This window comes from Anabrus simplex, chromosome 1, assembly GCF_040414725.1.
Source record: "Anabrus simplex isolate iqAnaSimp1 chromosome 1, ASM4041472v1, whole genome shotgun sequence".
In the NCBI taxonomy this organism is placed as follows: Eukaryota; Metazoa; Arthropoda; class Insecta; order Orthoptera; family Tettigoniidae; genus Anabrus; species Anabrus simplex.
The window spans coordinates 441147630-441169138 of NC_090265.1; the positions used below are offsets into that span (position 1 = coordinate 441147630).

At 38.1% G+C, this 21509-nt stretch overlaps 1 protein-coding gene across 1 annotated transcript in view; it reads right to left on the reverse strand.

Annotated features, from left to right (window-relative positions):
- Positions 1-3694: 3694 nt before the first annotated feature.
- The window catches only part of ND-B17 (NADH dehydrogenase (ubiquinone) B17 subunit), a 36887-nt gene continuing 19072 nt past the window's right edge, over positions 3695-21509 (reverse strand). Inside the window, exon 3 of the mRNA XM_067144199.2 lies at positions 3695-3942. Coding sequence (XP_067000300.1) covers positions 3802-3942 — 141 coding nt within the window. The 3' untranslated portion in view covers positions 3695-3801. The remainder of the gene's footprint in view (positions 3943-21509) is intronic.

Below are 21509 nucleotides of genomic sequence, written 5' to 3' on the forward strand. Positions count from 1 at the left end.
ACATCTCACTCTGAAGTACGTACTTTGGTGTGAGAGTCATGCTTAGTACGTAGGCGTTCTATCTCTCTGTTGTATTGTTTTATACATTTTATACATCAATACATACAGTAAACGAAGTATAACAGTAAATATGAATTGGGGATTGTAGCGCATCCCAATCCCTCGAATGTTTGTTTATAGAATCGTTAAAAACTGGCCATGTTTGTGTGGTACTGTAAGGTCTATTTATTTAGGAGAAAGGCAAATTTTCAAGCATTCATTCTATTCTGTGAGAAATTTTCAATCGAAAAATGAAAATATCATGCTACCGTAGGAAACCTAAAAATACGAGGTGGAAATTGTAAGAAAATTAGATATGCACTTTTATCAATTGTAGGAAGTGTATGACAGATTATACACATTGTAGATATATACAGCAATGATTTTTTTTGGATAAGCATACAGTAAATGTAGGAAGGAAAAAACACGGGATTCAGCCGTAACAAAACAGGAAAAGGAATGAATTAAATTCATGTCTACTGTGTTCCGCTCCTTGGTTGAATGGTCAGCAGTCCCCTTCGGTTCAGAGGGTCCCAGGTTCAATTCCCGGCCAGATCGAAGATTTAAACCTTAAATGGTTATTTCCCTTGGCTCGAGGACTGTGTATTTGTATACCTGAAACCCACACACAATACTATCGTCCACTTTTTTTTTTTTTTTGCTAGTTGTTTTACGTCGCACCGACACAGATAGGTCTTACGGCGACGATGGGACAGGAAAGGGCTAGGAGTGGGAAGGAAGTGGCCGTGGCCTTAATTAAGGTACAGCCCCAGCATTTGCCTGGTGTGAAAATGGGAAACCACGGAAAACCATTTTCAGGGCTGCCGACAGTGGGATTCGAACCTACTATCTCCCGAATACTGGCCGCACTTAAGCGACTGCAGCTATCGAGCTCGGTTTATCGTCCACTACAAAAGCACGTAGCTTTCTGTACACGGCAGATGCCGCCCACCCTTGTTGGAGGGTCTGTCTTACAAAGGCTGGACCAGGATAGGACCAGTCACATGGAATAATTACCTCTACTGCGTCACTTAAAGGTCCAGGGTACATGTCTACTGGAGGGATCGGGAAGCACTACAAGGCCCTATGAATTTGAATAGTCTTCTGTGCATATTTTCATCTGGCCTATATACTTGCACGGTTTACACAATATTTGCGACTATTTATAGTTGTCGTCGTTTCTAGGTGTCCAGTGAAAGGCGATCACATCTTAGTCAACATGTCTAGGGGATTAAACATCAGGAAAATCTGCAAAGAAAATCAAATCTTAAACAAAGATTATTAACAACAGAATCGCTAAATAAGGGAAGCAAAGATGAATTCCATGTGGACTTATGCAGAGCTCTTGAGTCGGCAAATATTCCCTTCAAAGTTTTTTTTACAAAAATACAGTCATCGGAACATTCATCCGAATCAACTTTAAGAAAAAAAATACTTGGACACTCTTTATGAAGGGCACAGTCAGGCGGATACGGGAAGATATAGGAGACTTGACATCTGGATCTCTGTCGATGAGACTACTGACACTCTAGGTCATTATATTGCCCACTTGATAGTTAGAAAATTAGACCCCGACAAGCCGTGTTCGCCATATTTGTTCTGCAGCAGGCAGTTAACTATAATCAATCAGGAGACAGTACCTCAGTTTGTAAATAAAGGTCTCAAGGTGCTTTTCCCCACTAGCATGGATGAAAATAAGGTGCTTCTTGTATTTACTGATGCAGCCGCCTACAAGATTGCTGCTAAGTTGCTGAAAGTATTTTACCCTGCTTTGATTCATGTCAGCCGGCCCTGTGCTGTAGGGGTAGCGTTTCTACCTCTTACCTGGAGGTCCCGGGTTCGATTCCTGGCCAGGTCAGGGATTTTTACTTGGACCTGAGGGCTGGTTCAAGGTCCACTCAGCCTACGTGATTAGAATTGAGGAGCTATTGACAGTGAGATAGCAGCCCCGGTCTCGAAAGCCAAGAATAACAGCAGAGATGATTTGTCGTGTTGAGCAGCGGTCGCTTGGTAGGCCAAGGCCCTTCAAGGTCTGTAGTGCCATGGGGTTTGGTTTGGATTCACATCACTTGTCTTGCTCATGCTATGAATCGCGTGGCTGAGCAGATATATGCCGAATTTCCTTGAGTCAACAAGATGATCTCCTCCACTAAGAACATTTTTGTAAAGGCTCCCACACAAATCCAGTTGTTCCGCAATGAATTACCTGATCTTCCACTGCCACCAGAACCCATCCTTATGTGCTGGGGGACTTGGCTTCAGGCCATTGTGTACTACAGCAAACATTTTGACGCAATCAGAAGTTTTGTTCTCGCCCTAAATGAAGATGCCATGTGCATCACTTCGGCCAAAAATGTTCTAAAGGATGTAACCATTTCTCGAGAAATTGCCTACATCAGATCCCATTATACTTTTTTGGTCCCTGTTATTTCTGCACTTGAGTTTTCCGGGAAACCTGTTTACGAACAATTGGATTTGTTAGAAGAGGTGAAAAATCAGCTTAGCTCTAGGCCTCGCTGGGGATAGAATTCCGGACAAGCTTAATAAAGTACTACAGAAGAACCCAGGACTGTTAACGCTTTGTGCTGTGGCTGATGTTTTGATTGGCAAAAGTTGGTTGTCTGTTGAAGTTGTTAATCTTATGTGAAAAGATAAGATGGCAAAATGTCTTAAAGCACTTAGGAGCAAGGACAAGTACTTGTCAGAAACACAGTTATATTTAAGAAAAATAATTTTTATGCCTTAATTTTCACTCTCCTCTTGTTTCAGACATAACACCACAAGCTCTACTCAACCTCGCATATTTTCCTTTCGACTTTTAATGAACGTTTCAGTACGGACCATAACATGATATTTGTAACATGTAGCGTAGTACTGTTCGTTAAAAGTGAGCAAAACTGTGGTTTCTCATTTGATCGGGCATTTCATATGATAGTATTGCTTTTAATCGCGACATTTCTACTGATGTCATTGTAATGACCTATGTTGACTTCAGTTGAGAAAACCACAGCCTCTGAGAATTCCATAGTGAAGCACGGGTACATCAGCTAGTAAGGTACTCATTAAGATTAAGGCGTATACAGCCGAGATCCTGCTGTAGGTGGGGGCGGTAGAATAACACTCTCAGTAACCAGTGCCTGTCGTAAGAGGCGACTAAAATGGGCCCCAGGGCTCTTTACTTGGAAGGCGGCCATAGGGCCCTTAGTCGAGTCTTGGCACTGCTTCCACTTTCTCATGCCAGGCTCATCACTTTAATCTATCCTATCCAACCTCTCTTGGTCAGCTTTGGTTCTTTTCCAACCTCGACAGTATTACGTTTGGAGGCCTTGGGAGTCTTTCATTTTCATGCCCTTCAAGGCACTTCTTTCTTTGGCTGATATCTTCATTTTTTGAAGTGCTGGACCCCTTCCAGTTTTCCTTCTGTATAGTGTTGGTAGAGGATGGTTGCCAAGTTGTACTTTCCCTTAAAACAACCACCACCACCACCACATAGCTGAGATGTAGCCAATGGCAATAAGGACAAAATATGCTGCCTATATTACATTTATTTTCCTTATTGTCACTGACTATGTCTAAAAACATGTGTAAATGAAAAAAAAAATAAATAAAAAATAAATAAAAAAAGGTTCAAGGAAGTAAATAAATCTTCTGAATGTGCTAGAGACAAAATTAAACAAGATCTCTTTTTATTTACACTATACATAATCTAAATAAAGAAACGATATTTCACTATAAAGGAAGCTCGAGTTGAAGAAAGATGCTTCATATAGGAGAGGTTTTGAACCCTCTAGATGCATAATCTGCAGGGGAGGATCTATCAGACAGCTTGGGGTATCCCTCATCACCTGGAACAGTTGCTTTACGAGAAACAAGAACACGCCAACCACCTTTCCGTGTCCAATCCTGAAAAAAATAAAAATATAATAACAAGATCATCATAGGATGATCATAAAAGTATATGAATTACTATACAACAGTCACAATGAAAAAGCAGGAAAAGTAATTAAGAGAGACTTGACATTAATACAGAAATGAAAACTAATTCTTGGACTAAAAGTGGAGGAAAGAAAGGAAAATAACTTTTCTTGCTAGCATTTAACATTGCACTAACACAAATTTTCATCAACTGATGTGATGAAGTAAGTAAAAGCTTCATTTGACAACAACAAAAAAATATTTTAAAATGACAGACATTATGACATTAAGGGCCTTATAATAATATAATTGATAGTATGGTTGTAGGTACCAATGTCTTATGTTCTTATATCAATATATTAATCGTAAGCTGAGATTTGTCTTCCTTTCCTTTCTTCTACAATTCCATAGTTCGCTTTGGCATTCCTTCCTTGTTCTTTAAAATGTTCAAAACATCTCAGTCCATTTCTATTACCAAATTTTTGTTTCTGACCACATGTTTCTATTTGTTAATTTGCCTTGTCCTCTGGAACATCTCAAGTTAAAGTGGGAAAGGGTCCTCCTATTCGATATATTTAAATTAAGTAATTATATTTTATTCATTAATGGAAATAGTTTCGACCACTATATTGTGAGGTCATCAGCCATAACATAATACCATGGTTAGAATAATATCAAAAGTGTCAGAAGCACATAATAGAGTGCGAAGTTGAAACACATATGTATGTTCTGAGTTTATGTTGACGTAGAAGTTGTAAGCAATAAATCATTGGATTCTCGAATAACATCCATGGTATTCCCATCCTGTCATAAGAGGCAAATAAAAGGGGCCCCAGAGGCATTCAACATGGGAGCATGGGTTAGCGACCATGGGCCCTTAGCTGAGTCTTGGCATTGCTTCAACTTACTTGTGCCAGGCTCCTCACTTTCATCTACCTTCCTTGGTCAACTCCTGTTCTTTTCCAATCCGAATGCTATTAGAGCATTCAACGGCTAGGAGTCCTTAATTTTCTCACCCTTCGTGGCCCTTGTCTTTCTTTGGCCAATATCTTCATTTTTCAAAGTGTCAGGTCGAATCCATTTTTACTCTCTGATTAGTGTTAAGTCTATATAGAGGATGGTTGCCTAGTTGTACTTCCTCTAAAACAATAATCACCACCACCACAATTAATAAAAACATACAAGAACCTTGGAATGATATTCCTAAAAATGATATAAAAACATTAAAAACTTTAATTTCTGTCAAATAATCATTCTGAATTTAGAACTATGTCCTTGCATGTAGTGCTTCCTGATTCTTGTCTTGAGATAATATTATTTAAATATTTGATACTTTGTACTCTTGTCATCTTTGTTATGGGCCATGTTTAATCTGCTCTGTCATTATACCTAATCATGTAAGTTCTGTCCCTAGTTTACTGAGGTTGCTATAATGTGTTAGGTTTGTGCAATAGAATGGCATAGTAATGTTCCAAGTTTCTGATACAGTATCTGTTCATACCAGGAGCCAGCAGAACATTGTTTCCTACCAAAATAATTAAGTATAATTCTGTTACCATAATGTGTTTTCTTATTCAGGTAGTTTATAAATTTATCTGTTCAAAAGTAAGTTAGTTTTGGCAGATTGAAGAAGCTAACAGTTATAAATTAACGGAGTTGAAACTGAAGAGATTGATTCAAATATCACATACAACCAAAAATCCAAAAAAATGGATGGGGCATGCTCAAAGATGAAAAACATTTTGAGAGTGAAAAGGCAAAGACAATGCCTTAAATCACAATGCAGCTTCACCATCAAACCTCCCACTGAAGGTCCCAAGTCTGCATGCAAAATGTTGATGCAACCACCTCCTTCCACTTCGACCCACACTCTGATAGAGTCAAAGGTGCGGACTGGGTCATACCTGAGGACTTGGCCTATTTTATAGCTGGATGCCTTTCCTGTTACCAATGCTATAATAGACTGATGTATTCACTTCTGCACTCTTATGTGGCGGTTGATGTGTGTGTGAAGAGGACAATATTTGGACAAATACCCAGTCCGAGTCAGAGGAATTAGCCTGATGCGATTAAAAGCCCTGACCCACCTGAAAATCTTAACTGGGACCTTCTGAACAGACAGACTCAATACTGACCATTCAGCCAAGGTGCTGAGCAAGTGGTTGATGATTATATTTAGCAAATTTTTCCTTTTCTTACAGAGAGTTAATAAAATATTTCAATAACAATACAATGCCAAATGCAAAGAAGACAATGAACGTGGCAATACAGCCCTCTACCGGGCGAGTTGGCCGTGCGCGTAGAGGCGCGCGGCTGTGAGCTTGCATCCGGGAGATAGTAGGTTCGAATCCCACTATAGGCAGCCCTGAAAATGGTTTTCCGTGGTTTCCCATTTTCACACCAGGCAAATGCTGGGGCTGTACCTTAATTAAGGCCACGGCTGCTTCCTTCCAACTCCTAGGCCTTTCCTATCCCATCGTCGCCATAAGACCTATCTGTGTCGGTGCGACGTAAAGCCCCTAGCAAAAAAAAAAAAAAAAAAAAAAAAAAAAAATACAGCCCTCTAAATACTGCCCTGAGTGTTGCTCTGTTCTCCATTTGGAACTCACATTTCCTGTCAAATAATCAATATAATGTCAATAAATAGGCATAAGTTTTCTGTAAGTATTGATTCTAAGTGCAGTAATTATGGCATTCACATTAATGTCTAGCACAGTTTCTTCAGATTTTGCAGTGCTAAGAAACCGATTCTGAATTAAATTGTAAAGTCTATCATTTTAGAAACTTGTGAAGGACACTTATGATCGGATGGCGAGTTTTTATTTTACAGAGTTTTAAAGTCGAAGTGTGCCTGCAAAAAGTCAAGAGTTATTTTTTTCCATTTAAATTAAACCATCTGAAGTAATAAACATTGTTTTTTTTTTTTTTTGCTAGTGGTTTTACGTCGCACCGACAGATAGGTTTTATGGCAACAGTGGGATAGGAATTGGAAGGAAGCGGCCGTGGCCTTATTTTCTTAAGGTACAGCCTGGTGTGGAAATGGGAAACCACGGAAAACCATTTTCAGGGCTGTCAACAGTGGGATTCGAACCCACTATCTTCCGGATGCAAGCTCACAGCCGCGTGCCTCTAACCGCACGGCCAACTCTTGACTTATTTCCCTTAATTCCAAGTGGAACATAGGGCCTCAACAAAATTTCTCCAGCTTGTTCTATCTGACGCCAATGCTTTCACCTCCCTCCATGTCTTGTTAACTCCAGAAATCTCCTCGGCTATGGTTCTCTTCCAGGTAATCCTCAGTCTGCCTTGCCTGCGACTGCCTTGTGGATTCCAACTCAATGCTTGCCTTGTGATATTCTTGTGGTCTTCTCAGGGTGTGCCCAATCCATCTCCAATTTCTTCTCATTATCTGTTCCTGTATGGGACTGACTTGTGGCCTCCCAAAGGTCTTTGGCCACCATATTCTCATAATGTACCTCAAATACAGATTTATAAAAGTCTGTAACCTTGTGTAATGTCTTTGGTCACTTTCCAGGTCTCACTTCCATACAGTAACACAGATTTAACATTTGAGTTGAATATCCTTAGCTTCGTTTATACATGAATGTGAGGGGATCTCCATATTGGTCGTAACTGTGTTAAAGCTCCTTTGGCTTTATTTATACGACTCACCACATCTCTAAAAGCACCCCTATCCTGGCTTACCATGCTGCCTAAGTAGCAAAATTCCTCTACCCTTTCTATATCCATTCCATCTAGAACCAAGCTACAATTTGTACGATGGTTTGTGCGCATTTCCTTAGTTTTTTGTTATTAACCTTTAAGCCTACTTCTTTAGCTCCTATTTTTAAGTCATTCAGTTTGATTTCCATGTCCTGAAAACATTCTGCAAGAAGAAAGAGATCATCCACATAATCCAGTTCTTCCAATCGGTTATTTAATCCCCACTGAATGCCACGCTTTCTATTTGTTGCTTCTCTCAGCATACAAGCCAGTGTCATGATAAACAAGACTGGCAACAGTAGACATCCTTGTCCTACTCCAGCAAAAGGTTCAGACAGCTCTCCTTTATGTTCTACTTGACAAGTATATCCATCATACATTGCCTGTGTAAGACGGACTATCTTTTGTGGAATTCCAAACTTTTCCATAGCCTTCCATTTTTTTCCTCTGATTGACAGAGTCAAAGGCCTTTTCAAAATCAATGAAAAGTATATACAGAGATGTCTGATATTCAGCAAACTGTTCAATGATTAGCCTTAGTGTGTTAATCTGATCCACAGTAGACCAAGCTACTCGGAAATCTGCCTGTTTTTGACGTAGTCTCCTGTCAATGGCTATGCTTATTCTGTTCAGTATGACTCTTGACATAACTTTTCCCCCATATGAGACCAACATTATTCCCCTCCAGTTATTGCAATCTGAGAGGTCACCCTTCTTCGGTATCTTGATGAGAACACCCTTCTTCCACTCCTCAGGAAGGTCTTCTTTGTTCCATATTAATGTTAGAAGTGGTTCCATGATTTCTGCTGTTAAATCTGGATCTACCTTTAGGGCTTCTGGGATAATGTTATCTACACCTGGTGCTTTGCCACTTCATTTGTTTCACTGCTTCTGCAATCTCTTGTGTTGGTGGCTCTACCGAGATGTCTGGATCCTCCAAAATGGTTTCAGCTTCTTCAGTTCTTGATTTCCTCACCAAGATTGAGTACTTCCATTGAGTCTCCATCTTTCCAAATTGTTGTGTCTCAGATGTCAAGGCTACTCCGTTTGCATCTCTGACTGGTTTTTGCCCTCAAAAGTTCCTCCTAAGAAGCTTTCTTGTAATGGCATATACTTCTTTGCTGTTGCTGACTCCTGCTGCTTCTGCTTGTGTTGCCAGTTGGTCTATAAACACTTGTTTATATCTCCTCACTTTCTTCTTAACCTCCTTGTTGGCCTCCCTGTATTTTTCCATTGCTACTGCTTTCTGAATTTAAGATACATTTGAAGGACAGGTTTGAAGCCCTCCCCAAACAACCAGATGAAGAGGTAAATACTAAAAGGAACACAGTCAAGGAACTCTTTCACGACACATGTGAAGAGATAGTGGGCTACAGAGAATCACGGAGGAAAGAATGGATATCGGATGACACTTGGGAATCAATCCAGAAACAAAGAAAGTGCAAAGCACTCGTCAACTCCAGTAGAACACTGCCAACTCGCCCGGTAATAAACATGTGAAAGGATAGTGTATACATTCCCATCATCTAATGCTGACTCCAAGTAATTGGGAAATAGTTAGGGGGAAAAAAAGGCATTTTAATGGATGAAAAATATGTTGTTATAGGTCCTCGATTAAAATATTTGCTGCAAAAGTCTCCCTCAAAACTAGCCAAGCAGGTGAAGCATCCGCTTTAATACAATGCACAACTGCAGGGAACTGCAGAAAAGAACTCATTTTCGCATTTTCTTTCAGAGATTATGAGAGTCTTTACTTTCATTGACTAGTCAACAACCAGAGAAATTTATACACATCAGTGGAAAATCCAGAACTCGCATGTAAGATCTTGTTATCGTCATCATCATCATCAATGTCCCACTCCAGTCGCCCAGGTGTGGTTAACAGCCCTCCTCCACTCCTTTCTGTCCTTCCACTTTTCCTGCTCCACTACTTCTGCCACATCCAGTCCAGCTTCTCTAATGTCCTTCCAAATCTGATCCATCCACCTTCTTCTTGGTCTTCCAACTGGTCTCTTCCCCTTAAATTCTCTTTCCAATTCCCTTCTTGCAGCCCGTTCCCTTCCCATTCTTTTTACATGTCCAGACCATCTCAGTCTTGCTTTCTGTATCTTCTGTACTAACAGTTCTATATTTAGCTCTTCTCTGATTTTAATATTTTGAATTCTATCTCTTCTTGTCTTTTTAATAAATGTTCTTAAAAATTTCATTTCTGCTGCTTGATCTTACTATGTTGTCTCTTATTAGTTACCAGTGTTTCTGGTTCTATGTTACAATTGGTATGAAATACTGTTTATATTATGTTAATTTCGTTCTCTTGGGTACTTTGTCATCCCATAAAAGCTCTCTGACTTGATAAATGTTGTACCTTTATTTAGTCTTATTAATTTCAGGTTTGATTTCATTGCTTCCATTAATCATGCTACCCAGGTATGTAAACTGTTCTACATTCTCTAACCTTTCACCATCTATGTTCTCTTGGCTTCTCTTTTTCACAGTGCATGACTAGTTTTTTCCTTTTACTAATTACCATTCCAAACTCCTTCAGATTTTCATTCCAAATGTCCAGTCTCTTTTGTACTCCCCTTTCTCCCCTTCCCCAAACCACCACATCTCCAAATATCAAAGCATTCACTTCATCACTACTGATACTCTGTTTTACAAGTTTTATGATTTCATCCATCAATAAATAATAATGGTGGCAGTGCACTTCCTTGAGACCTTTTTTTGTATAAAATGTTTCAGAGTCACCAATCACCACCTGTACACTGCTTTTACTCTCATGATACAACTTTATCATCTTTTTTGTTACCGTGTTTTTGTGGTAGTTATGCGTGAAAGAAGGTGCGGGGTGGTGAACAGGTCTCGAACTACGAAAGTAAAATTAATTTAAATTTAACAAGGTTATATTTTCTTTTCAAAGTAAAGAAATAACAAGCATGGCAGGTACAGAGTAGCAAGTCAAAAAGGTAGTTACAATATTTACAGGATTTGGGCTTCGCGCCCCGATTTCACAATGCTTGGGCAATCAGCCCAACCTTACTTCAAAATAAGTATTAACAGAGGGGCAGAAAAACCCATTCATGCTCAGGAGCACGTGCTCCAAATTACACCGCAAAGCCTCCACGAGGCATACAACACTCAATTTTCGAAAAAGAGCCACTCGCTCTCAACTTTAAGCCTCTCACAGGCCACACCAAACTCCACCTTCAAGTTGTCCTCTCAGGACATAGACACAGGGGTAACATACCCAACCTACTGAGGTCTATTAGATAAAAAAAAGGGGTAATTACATGACCTCTAAAATAACAATTTGAGAGGAGGCGATCTGCACTCCTAATGTATTTGTTTCAAAACCTAATTTGGCTCTAGGCCACTGATGCAAGGGCTAATCCCATACTACGGAGGTGACTTAAGAAAAGAAACAAATTTACATAATGTTAAAGAAGAATAGGTTGAGAAAATAAGTTCACCTCAAAACAATATGAGTGGGAGCTCGAGCGGGTTAAGCACTCTCTATCCCAATATGTAGTTTAAAAGATAGAATAAATACAAGTTTCTTTACATTTTAAGGAAGGTTACATAATGGAAAAACTTCGGACCCGCCCCGAGAGTTAAACTGCTGAGCAAGCAAGAAAAGAAGTAATTAATCGGCCATTACCTGGTTGTTGACCGCTGCCGGAGAAAGAGGCGCTTCCCGCCCCCTGCTATGTACTTTACACACTGAAAGATGGAACAGAAGTGGCCCGGAGACCCTAAAATCAGCAGCTTATATACTCTCGCGGAAGGTTCGAGGCGTTAGGGGAATGAAAACACCCTCCCACAAGCACTTTATTGGGTAGGATACAGCAACCTATTCAAGTTGGGGAAGATACATCCGATTGGTCAGAAATTAATAAAAGAAATTCGGGATTGGCTAAATACAAAACAAGGGGAAAGAGAGGGGTATACAGCCAACTTAAACAATAACAGAAAGAAATTTAACAAGAAACAAACTTTTGAAATAAAAATTTCTCCAAAAAACAGTTCTTTCACTCCGCACTAGGTTGCACTATTGTTGATCTTCAGTAGTGTCCTCTAGAAGAGAAAGTTCATACTTCTTACTACAAGCAAAACAAAAATACGTCAAAAATGACACAGTTCAAAAACTCCAAAATTTCCAGGTAGTGACATCTTCTGAGAAACTTGAAAGTTTATACCGTCAATAAGGTTCAGACTTCCTCCAGCAGAGGAGTTTCAACTGGCGCACATTTTAAATTAGCGGCGTGGAGGTGTACCGCCCGGTACATTTTTAATTAATGATTTTAGTACATTCCTTTTCTGTAGACATTCCCATAAGCCTACATGTTTTCTCTTAACTGTATCATAAGCTTTTTCCAAACCCAAATATACGATGATCTCCTTGTTCCTTTCTAGATGTTTTTCCATTATCATTCACACTGTAAATATCAAGTCTATTGTTGATCTATTTGATCTAAAGCTATATTGTTCTTCCTCTAACTGTGCTTCTATTATATCCAGGGGCCTGTTCCACAAAAGTATGGTCTTGTACATTACAAGTAAATTCTCTAGTAACTTGTACAAATACCAGAGTTTCTGTTCCACAAAAGAATTTTCTACAGTTGTACTTTACTACTCCATACTTACAAATTACTAGTGAATTTTTATAGGCGTGTTCCACAAAAGTACTAGTACTTGTAACTTACTAGCGAATTGAGAAGAATTCTCTACCAGTGAAAGGACAATAATATATAAATGTACTAGTGCTATTTAAATACGCTTATTTTGGATACAGTTTGATAAATATGTGGTCTAGCAGTAGTTATAGTGATGGTGATGAAAATGAAAACTATCGTCTGTACAGGGAAAGAATAAACTTCCAGTTTAACACTGTATTTGAATACAATGAACGTTTTAGGTTAAGCACAATATAGTGGAAGAACTTTTGATAGATATTGGCCATAGCTTAAAATATCCTACGAACAGAAATCTCTCTCTGCTAAACAACATTTACTAACAACATTACATTGGCTAGGAAATGGTGGTCAGTACCATGGTACTGCAGATATGCTTGGGATGGCAAAATCTTCGGTCTGTGGTAGCTGCAATAAATGATATAAAATTTCCTCAAATTGTGTGTTGGCCTGAAAATACTGAAAAAAAACATTCCAAGAAGGACATTCCTGGAATCATTAATGAGCAGAATATCTCTTACATACGTCCAACTTTTCCCCTCAAAAGCTCCATGAGCTTTTCCCAAGTCAAATATTTCCATCCAACCATTTATTTTGTCTTGTTTTTTCACTCTCTCACTGAATCCACCGAAACGAACATCTTTCCTACCTTCTATTTCCTTCAAAATGAATAACTGTTTCTCTTGACATCATTTTAACAATTCATGGAGAGTTTGCAATTTCGTAACAATTAAGTTTGGCGGCCGAATATCGTTATTAGCGGCATCTGATTCCTAATGACAGACCAAGGTACTATAGGTATGTTAGACCTCATTCTCTTTGTGTTAGACTCTCGTAGAACATACACGAGGATCGCGGAAGAACAGAATGGGTGATAATAACGGAGTAATTTCCTATCATCAAAGAAATAAACTGAAAAATAACATCGTAGCATTAAAAAATTCACAGGAATATTAGTTCTTTCAATCTTTGCTGCATAAGTTACAGTAAAATACGATATTACGATAAATGAGGCAAGCATAACCTAATTCAACGAATGGAATACGAAGATAAACAGCTGATTCATGCTATGACGTAGTATGTTTATTGATATGTCGTCACTTGTAAAACTTGTAACAATTCACTGGTAATATACAAGAGACTATCAATCTTTTGTGGAACAGAAATGTACAACTCCATACATTACAAGAACCCACACTAGTAACTTGTAATGTACAAGACCATACTTTTGTGGAATAGGCCCCAGGGGTCGAAAAATACCGGGCGCCCTGTCGCCATGGTGCCTGAAAATTTTTACCTGGCGCCCGAATTTTCAAATTCGGTTTTGAAAATTTATTTTTTGAAATCCGGAGTTCCCTTACATGTACGTTCCCACCACTTTACGAAGTAACACGTGTGGTGGTTCACGTTTCTTTCTGTAGCTCATATATTCTAATATTCGCAATAAACATTTTCAGTGCTTTTGGCAGAGTCTTGAATTCTGTAATTGCTCCTCGTACCTTGGAGCTGGACGTTTCAGTTCTGCGCGGGAGCTGCCTAGCGGTCATGAGAGATGTCGCTGTAACCCATCAAACAAGTATCCTTTCATGTGGACATATCGTAACACATAGAGTTCCATTTCAAATTATCGGCTATCGGTAGCAGAGTACAAAGATCAGACCAGAGTTGTGGAAATTGCAGAGAACTACTACGTTAAATAATTCCGCAAACACTACATTACCACCTTCCCTCCCGTGACTAGCCGTTTCTCAACTATTGCTGCCAAAGCAGTGCTGATAAATTCCTGTGGAATTCATTCTTTGCACTTAGAACATACGGAATGACATGTTTATCAATTCTTGTATTCTCACCGAACAATATTTATACTTTTAATTTAATTACAGCACCTCGGTATTGAGCGGTTTGCACTTTATAAATACGGTTGTTTTTATTACTGTGTGTTTATGGAAAATTGGCAACGTAGCATCAGACATTGAAGCCCGCGAACTCGGAAGCCATTTAACGCTGGTGTATTTTACGTTTCTGTGGCATACTTGAGGAAATCGTCAAAATGAAACGAACAAAACCCCACAAATTGACTGATGCGAGTAAAAAACAGTGTACTCTTTCAGATTTCTTCGTAAGTAGGGCCCGTAAATGTAACACAAAGTGTTACAGAAGCGAGTGTATGTGAGAAAACACTTGATGGAAGTGCCGACTATAGGGTTCAGGACGACAATGACCAGCGTGACATTTATGGTGTTCAAGACAATGATATGTCAAACATTAAAAATCCGCCGAAATTTCAATTTTCAGGCAAACGGAAATTTCAGCACTTTTAGCAAAGTGCGTAAAGAAAATTAATGCTAATATGTTACAGCATTTGAATGCACTGTTCATGACATCTTATCATATTGCAAAAAATAACTGACCTTACACTGATTCTGAAGATTTGGTTACAATGTTAAGCAAGTTGAATGTTACCGATTCGAGAAGTATGTGAATGATACACAATGCAGAGAATCGTAGCTTGAATTACAGCCGTGGCTGTGCTATGAAGAAAGGAATTGCGAAGTGTAAATTATTAATGGTTATGAATTTCATGTTTTTGGTCCGTATTGAACTGAGAATAATATATAAGTAATAATAATAACAACGTAAACGTTTCCACCTTTTCAATACTAAAATATATTCACAAAATTATAAATTACACGGTACTAGTTTAGGCTGATGATGACCCCTAGATGGGTCGAAACTAGTACCGTGTAATTTATAATTTTGTGAATATATTTTAGTATTGAAAAGGTGGAAACGTTTATGTTGTTATTATTATTACTTATATATTAAGTGTAAATTATGCAGTAACTTTCGCAGTATTGCCGACAGACATTCTAAAGTTGTATCAGAATTTTCAGGACCATTTACACTGGAAACGTTTAAAACATACGAAAAATCCTATCCTCACTCGAAGTGTTAGGAGGCTGAAAAAAATAGCGTAACAGCCCCAAAGGGCCTTGGTCTACCAAGCGACCGCTGCTCAGCCCAAAGGCCTGCAGATTATGAGGTGTCGTGCGGTCAGCATGACGAATCCTCTCGGCCATTATCCTTGGCTTTCTTGACCGGGGCCACCATCTCACCGTCAGATAGCTCCTCAATTGTAATCATGTAGGCTGAGTGGACCTCGAACCAGCCCTCAGGTCCAGGTAAAAATCCCTAACATAGCCGGGAATCGAACCCGGGGCCTCCGGGTAAAAGGCAGGCACGCTACCGCTACACCGCGTGGCCGGCAGGAGGCTGAAAGTTTCATGAAAAATCCCGAACGTGCACTTTTAGCGAAGTGCGTATAGAACATGAATGCTAATATGTTACAGCATATGAATGCATTGTTCATAGCATCTTATCATACTGAAAAGAAAAAAACTATTTTGAAGGTTTGTTTGCATTGTTAAGCAAGTTGAATGTTACTGATGTATGTGAACGATACACAATGCAGAGAATTTATTTCATACATTGCCTCAAATCTTCGTGAAGATTTTTTATGTGGCATTAAGGAAAGTTCATGTCAGTATCTTACTCGATGGATCAACAGAAATCTAATGATGAGGAGCTGATACTTTACATTCATTTTTTTAAATAAGGTGACTTTCAATCGTGTTATTGGAGGATGCAACAAGTGATAGCTATATGGAGGCTCTAAAAACAGAACTGCCTCATTTAGGGGTTGGAGAACTCTTTACGGTACAAAACTATTAGGTATAGGGACTGATGGAACACCATGTGTGATTGGTGTCCGTAATGGTATGGTTACAAAAATATCTGAAAAAATTGATAACTTTGTAAAATGTTCACTGTGTTGCACATCATCTCCAACTCTTTGTTCTTCACTCACTGAAAAATGTGAGACTTAAAAATCAATGATGAAATTAATTCTATACTCAGGAAACTATAGGCCTATATGTTTTATCTACATTCGCCAAAACGACTTTGCGAACTGAAGAAAATTTCGGAGTTGCTGGAATGTGTAATATCCAAATTGGAGTACTTACACCAAGTTAGATGGGTGGCAAGCAAATTAAATGCTTCGCAAGCAGTTGTCAAAGACTGGGAATGCCTAGTGGTGCATTTATATAATATTTCTGAAAGGAAAGGTGAAAACAATCACGGCTGAAGGTCTTCTAAAGAAGATCAACGACTTCAAATTTGTCATCAATTCCCTTCTTGTATGACTTCTGAGTATATTCAAAAGACTTTCACTTGTATTTCTGAGGCATGTTCCGACTAAGTCAGATAAGAGTGCATACAAATAATGAAATTAATTCATTGCAGCAACTTCACAACACCAAGGGCCCAATGCTAGAAAAGTTTTTTCTGCTATAGCACTTTCAGGAGTTTTCAGTAGAATACAGTTATCAGGTGTGTCGAATAAGAATTTCACGGGCGACAAGGAACTTTGGCAAGTGGGATTACCTTTCTGAAAGAGACATTTCTTCAAAATAAGGACATTCAAAGTGCCACTGGTGTTACTGACACATATTTCTGGCCATCAGGAAAACAACTGGAAAATTATGGCAATAGTGAAATACAGCTTCTTGCCACTCATTTTTCAAAAAACCTTCAAATTGAGGTGAACAACGTAGAAGACGTACTGAGCGGGTGGTACGCGTTCAACGTAGTCGGGAAAGGTCTTCCAATGAATGATCTACTTGAAAAATCGCTGTCTGTGAAAGGACGATTTCCGATAAGCTCCTTAGTATATAGTGGCAACAATTCCTGTATCGACTCATCATGTGAGCGAGGGTTCAGAACGATGAATATTATTAAACACAAACTGCAAACCAAGCTCGTCGACAAGAACTTAAGTGATCTCATGATATCTTTGAATGGACCATCTTTAAAGGACTTTGATGCAACAAAATGTATAGATCGTTGGCGTTTTGGTGGGAAATCAAACAGGCACATGTAGTGCAATTTTAAAAGATGCTGACCTTGAAGGTGACTGGTGATTATTTGGGTCAGTATCTCTTAAAATATAAATTTCCATTCTTATATGGACTGAGACTATACTAAATTTCAAAACCAATACGTAGCTTTATCTTAGTCTAACCTGTGGTTTTCATAATGTATATTTGCAAAAAAATGTGCTGGCTCCTGATAAAAAGGAGCTGGCTACTGAATTATTTTTATTTTCTTCTACCCCTGATTATATCCCTCAGTCTTGTCTATGACTTACTCCATTAATTTTAGCCCATGTGATAATAGGGTTATAACTATAATTTTCACATTTCTTCGTATTTCCTTTTTTGAACAATGGTATAATGCTTCCTTGTTGCCAATCTTCAGGTATCCTTTCATCCTACCATATGGCATTTAAGGCTCGGTATAGCCACTGTAGTCCAATGCTTCCTTAATCATATCAGCATTGAATTAGTCTTTTCCTCTTGCTTTACCTTTGGTCATTGCTTTCACTGCCCTTTCAAGTTCCAACCATGTTAATCTGGTTCTCTTCTTTTTCTCAATCTATTATTTCCATTTTCTTGTCTCCTCCTTCCTCTGTGCAGTCATCTCCTCATTATAAAGTTTTCAAACAATTACCATCACCTTCTGAAGACCCTTTTCGTCATGTACTATGGATCTATCTTCACCCTCAAATGCTTCGATTTTTTCTTGATTTATTCTTTTCGATTTTATTACCCTGTATAATAGTTTCTAATTTCCTCGACTATCTTGCTCAATTTTGTTGGTAAACTCTCACCAACATTTCTCCTTTTCTTCCTGATACTCCTGCTTACTTGGAGTTTCAATCTTTTGTATTCCGCATGTAACCTCTGATATGTTTTTTTGCTTTTCCTTATGCATTTCTTTCTTCACCTTGTTCCTTTCTTTTATTTCTCTTTTTATTTTGTCTGTCCACCACCATGTCTCCTTTCCCTTAAACTTTGTTTTTGTTTTTCCACAAACCTCAGTTGCTTCTTCCACAAAAGTCTGTCTTAAAAATTGTACCATTCTTCTTCTCCACTTCGTATTTCCGTGTTAGGCAACTTCCTTTTTATCCAATTTTGGAATACCATTCTTTTATCCTCCTCCAATTCTAAAATCCTGATCTTTGGTTTCTTCTTCAGAACAATTTTAGGGATTTTTACTTGTTTTAATTCCACAATTAATAACTAATGTATCCACAAAGATGCACACGAGATGCTGTCAGTTGGTACAATTATTTTATTCACATGTAATTACAAAACACACACACAACCTTAATCACTGTTGTCAAAAACAAAACATTCACATCACAAACCGCCATTTATAGACAACTGCCAATCGCTGCACATCGAGATGACAACATTGTAACACAAATAAAACAGTTGACTGCTTAAAAGCATGTCGTCCACGTGGTCACAAGTTTAACCTTGCTACACCATGATTCTTCAACCAATAACTTCCAACAACTCACTTAACAGCAACTCTCAATAACTAACTTCCGAATCATAACTAACTTCTGTCTCAAGTATTATTACAATATTATAAGTCCACCTGTTCAATACAATACAATATGATCCACTATTTCATATGGTCAAATGTTTTTTTATACATAATACATAAAAGTCAAAGGTACATGTTTCACCCTCCTTAGGGGCATCATCAGCCTATATCAATCTTAAAAAATAATAATAATACATATACTTATAAATTATAGGTTAAAATGTTGAAGAATGGTTTCGTAAAACATTATACAATAACATCTAAAACAACGATAATGCACCAAAGTATGTTAAAAGAGAGTGAAATTAACAGTTTGAAGATTAAAACGTGATTAAACATGAGATTTTGAGAGTCTAAAACTAAAATGGATCCATATTTTTATAAAATCATTAAGACTGTGAAAGCCTTGAGTATAAAAACAATCATCAAAGGGGGATGTTTCTTCAATTCCCAAGTTGAATCCAAGGTGGTAAAATCACTTTCAGTTATTTAAAACGGAAGTGTGAATGTAATAAACAAGTTTAAAATGTATATGATTGGGATATCTGAAAGTCAAGAAGAAAATGGAACTTCTGTAGAGGCGATGCTTGTGATAAAACGTATGTCAAAGCTAGCGGAGTTCGGAAATTATGGGAGTCGAATGGATCTAAAAGATAAGTCTAGTTGATATATAATTCCGTTGAAACATGTGTTGGAAGAAATGTTCAGGATTTTCTGAAACAAAATGTAGAAGAAAGTATGTTAATAATACCGTACTGTACAAGAGACTTCCCGTACGTCAAAGATGGCTAATGCGGTACTTACTCGTACGGAGCGTATTAAGTACGTCAGGTTGTTACAGCAACGCTAGCTTGACTGGGTTTTCGACTTCTAGTATTATAACGGTGTGGCTGAGGCAGTGAAGGGCATGGAGGGGGGGTAATGGTGGGTGGATCCTTGCGCGCATGTGTTGTTATTGGCGGGCTGTTAGGAGCAAGATGGGCGGGCCTATCATTTGACGAGGTGGTGGAAGCTTTAGAACAAGAAGTTCTAAAAGTTGGCGGGATTGTATTATGTTTTGAATTCACCATGCCTAATAACTTTGGAGTTAGCTCATATAAAGGATTTTTTGTTTCCGTGATATCGTTAAGATTATGGTCTTTGTTATAGGCTTGGTCTAAAAAGATGTAAAGATTTTCTAATTCATTCATAAGTTTTCCTTTGCCTATGCATTTTAGAATAGTGAGATCTTTATCAATTGATGTGAACTGATGTCCTGTTTCACTCATGTGTGAGCTCATCGCTGAATATTTGTTGTGCTTTAAGGCATTATAATGCTCCATATATCTCGTATGAAAGCTGCGCCCAGTCTGTCCAACATAACTAAATCCACACTGAGCACAAGTGAGTCTGTAGATACCAGATCTCGAAAAACGGCTGTTTTTATAATTGACTTTATTATGATTGAAAAATATACCTTGATTTGTATTGACTGTTCTGAAAGCAATATTAGTGTCGTATTTCTTCAGTGTGTTGGCGATCTGGTGGATGGCTGGGTTATTGTATGTAAACGTAGCGAAACTAGTTTTTTTAGGTTTATCCGGAATGAGATTCGTGGATAGTTTGTATTTAACTTTACTTCATTTCAACCTTAAACCCATTAAGCTTGGCCAAGTTCCTTATGTAGTTTAATTCTATTTTTAAGTTGTTAGGGGATAGTGGGATTTTTAAGGCTCTGTGTATTAAATTATAGAATGACGCTTGTTTTTGAGATTTAGGATGTAAAGAGGAATTATTTATGGTTATAGGAGACTGTGTGGGTTTTCTGTAGATTTGAAAATCGAAAGTATTATTGGCGCGCGTGATCGTTATATCTAAAAAATTTAAGGACTGTTTAACTTCGTCTTCTTTAGTGAATTTTACATTAGGATCAATTTTATTTAAAATCTCTAAAACTTCGTCGCTGTTAGTAATATTTTTGTCAATAACTACAAAAGTGTCGTCAACAAATCTCAGCCATAAACATATACCTTTTATATGTTCTTTAATTTTCGTGTATTCTATTGAGTCCATGTAAATATCGGCCAAGATGCCGGACAAAGGGTCACCCATGGCTAAGCCAGTCTGTTGATAAATCTTGCCATTAAAGGAAAAAAAGTTGTTATTCAATACAAAATTCAGGATCTTCATAAATTCATCAATTTCCAGCTTACTCAGGCTGCTATGTTTTGAAATATTGTCATAGATAATTTTGACTGTTTCTTTAGTAGGTATATTTGGGTACATGTTTATGACATCATAGGAACACATTATATGGTTAGGTTGTAAGTCAAATTTACTTAAAATATCGCAAAATTTGATTGAATTCTTTAAAGGAAGTTTATTATTAAACTTGTAATGTTGTTTGAGAAAACCGTGGATATATTTGGAAACTTTATAGGTAGGGCTATTACGGCAGTTAATAATCGGACGTACGGGAATGTTGTTTTTGTGGATTTTAGGTAGGGCTCTGGCTATTGGAATGCTGGGGTTCATGTTGATCAGTCTCTGTTGTTCCTGTTCATTGAGAAGGAATGTGGAGTTCTTAATTAGAGATTTTAAATTACGTTGTATTCTTACGATAGGATCTTTGCTAACTACTGTATAAATCTTATCCTTAAAAAATTCTTCAGTTTTATTTATGTAATGGTCCTTATCCATTAACAC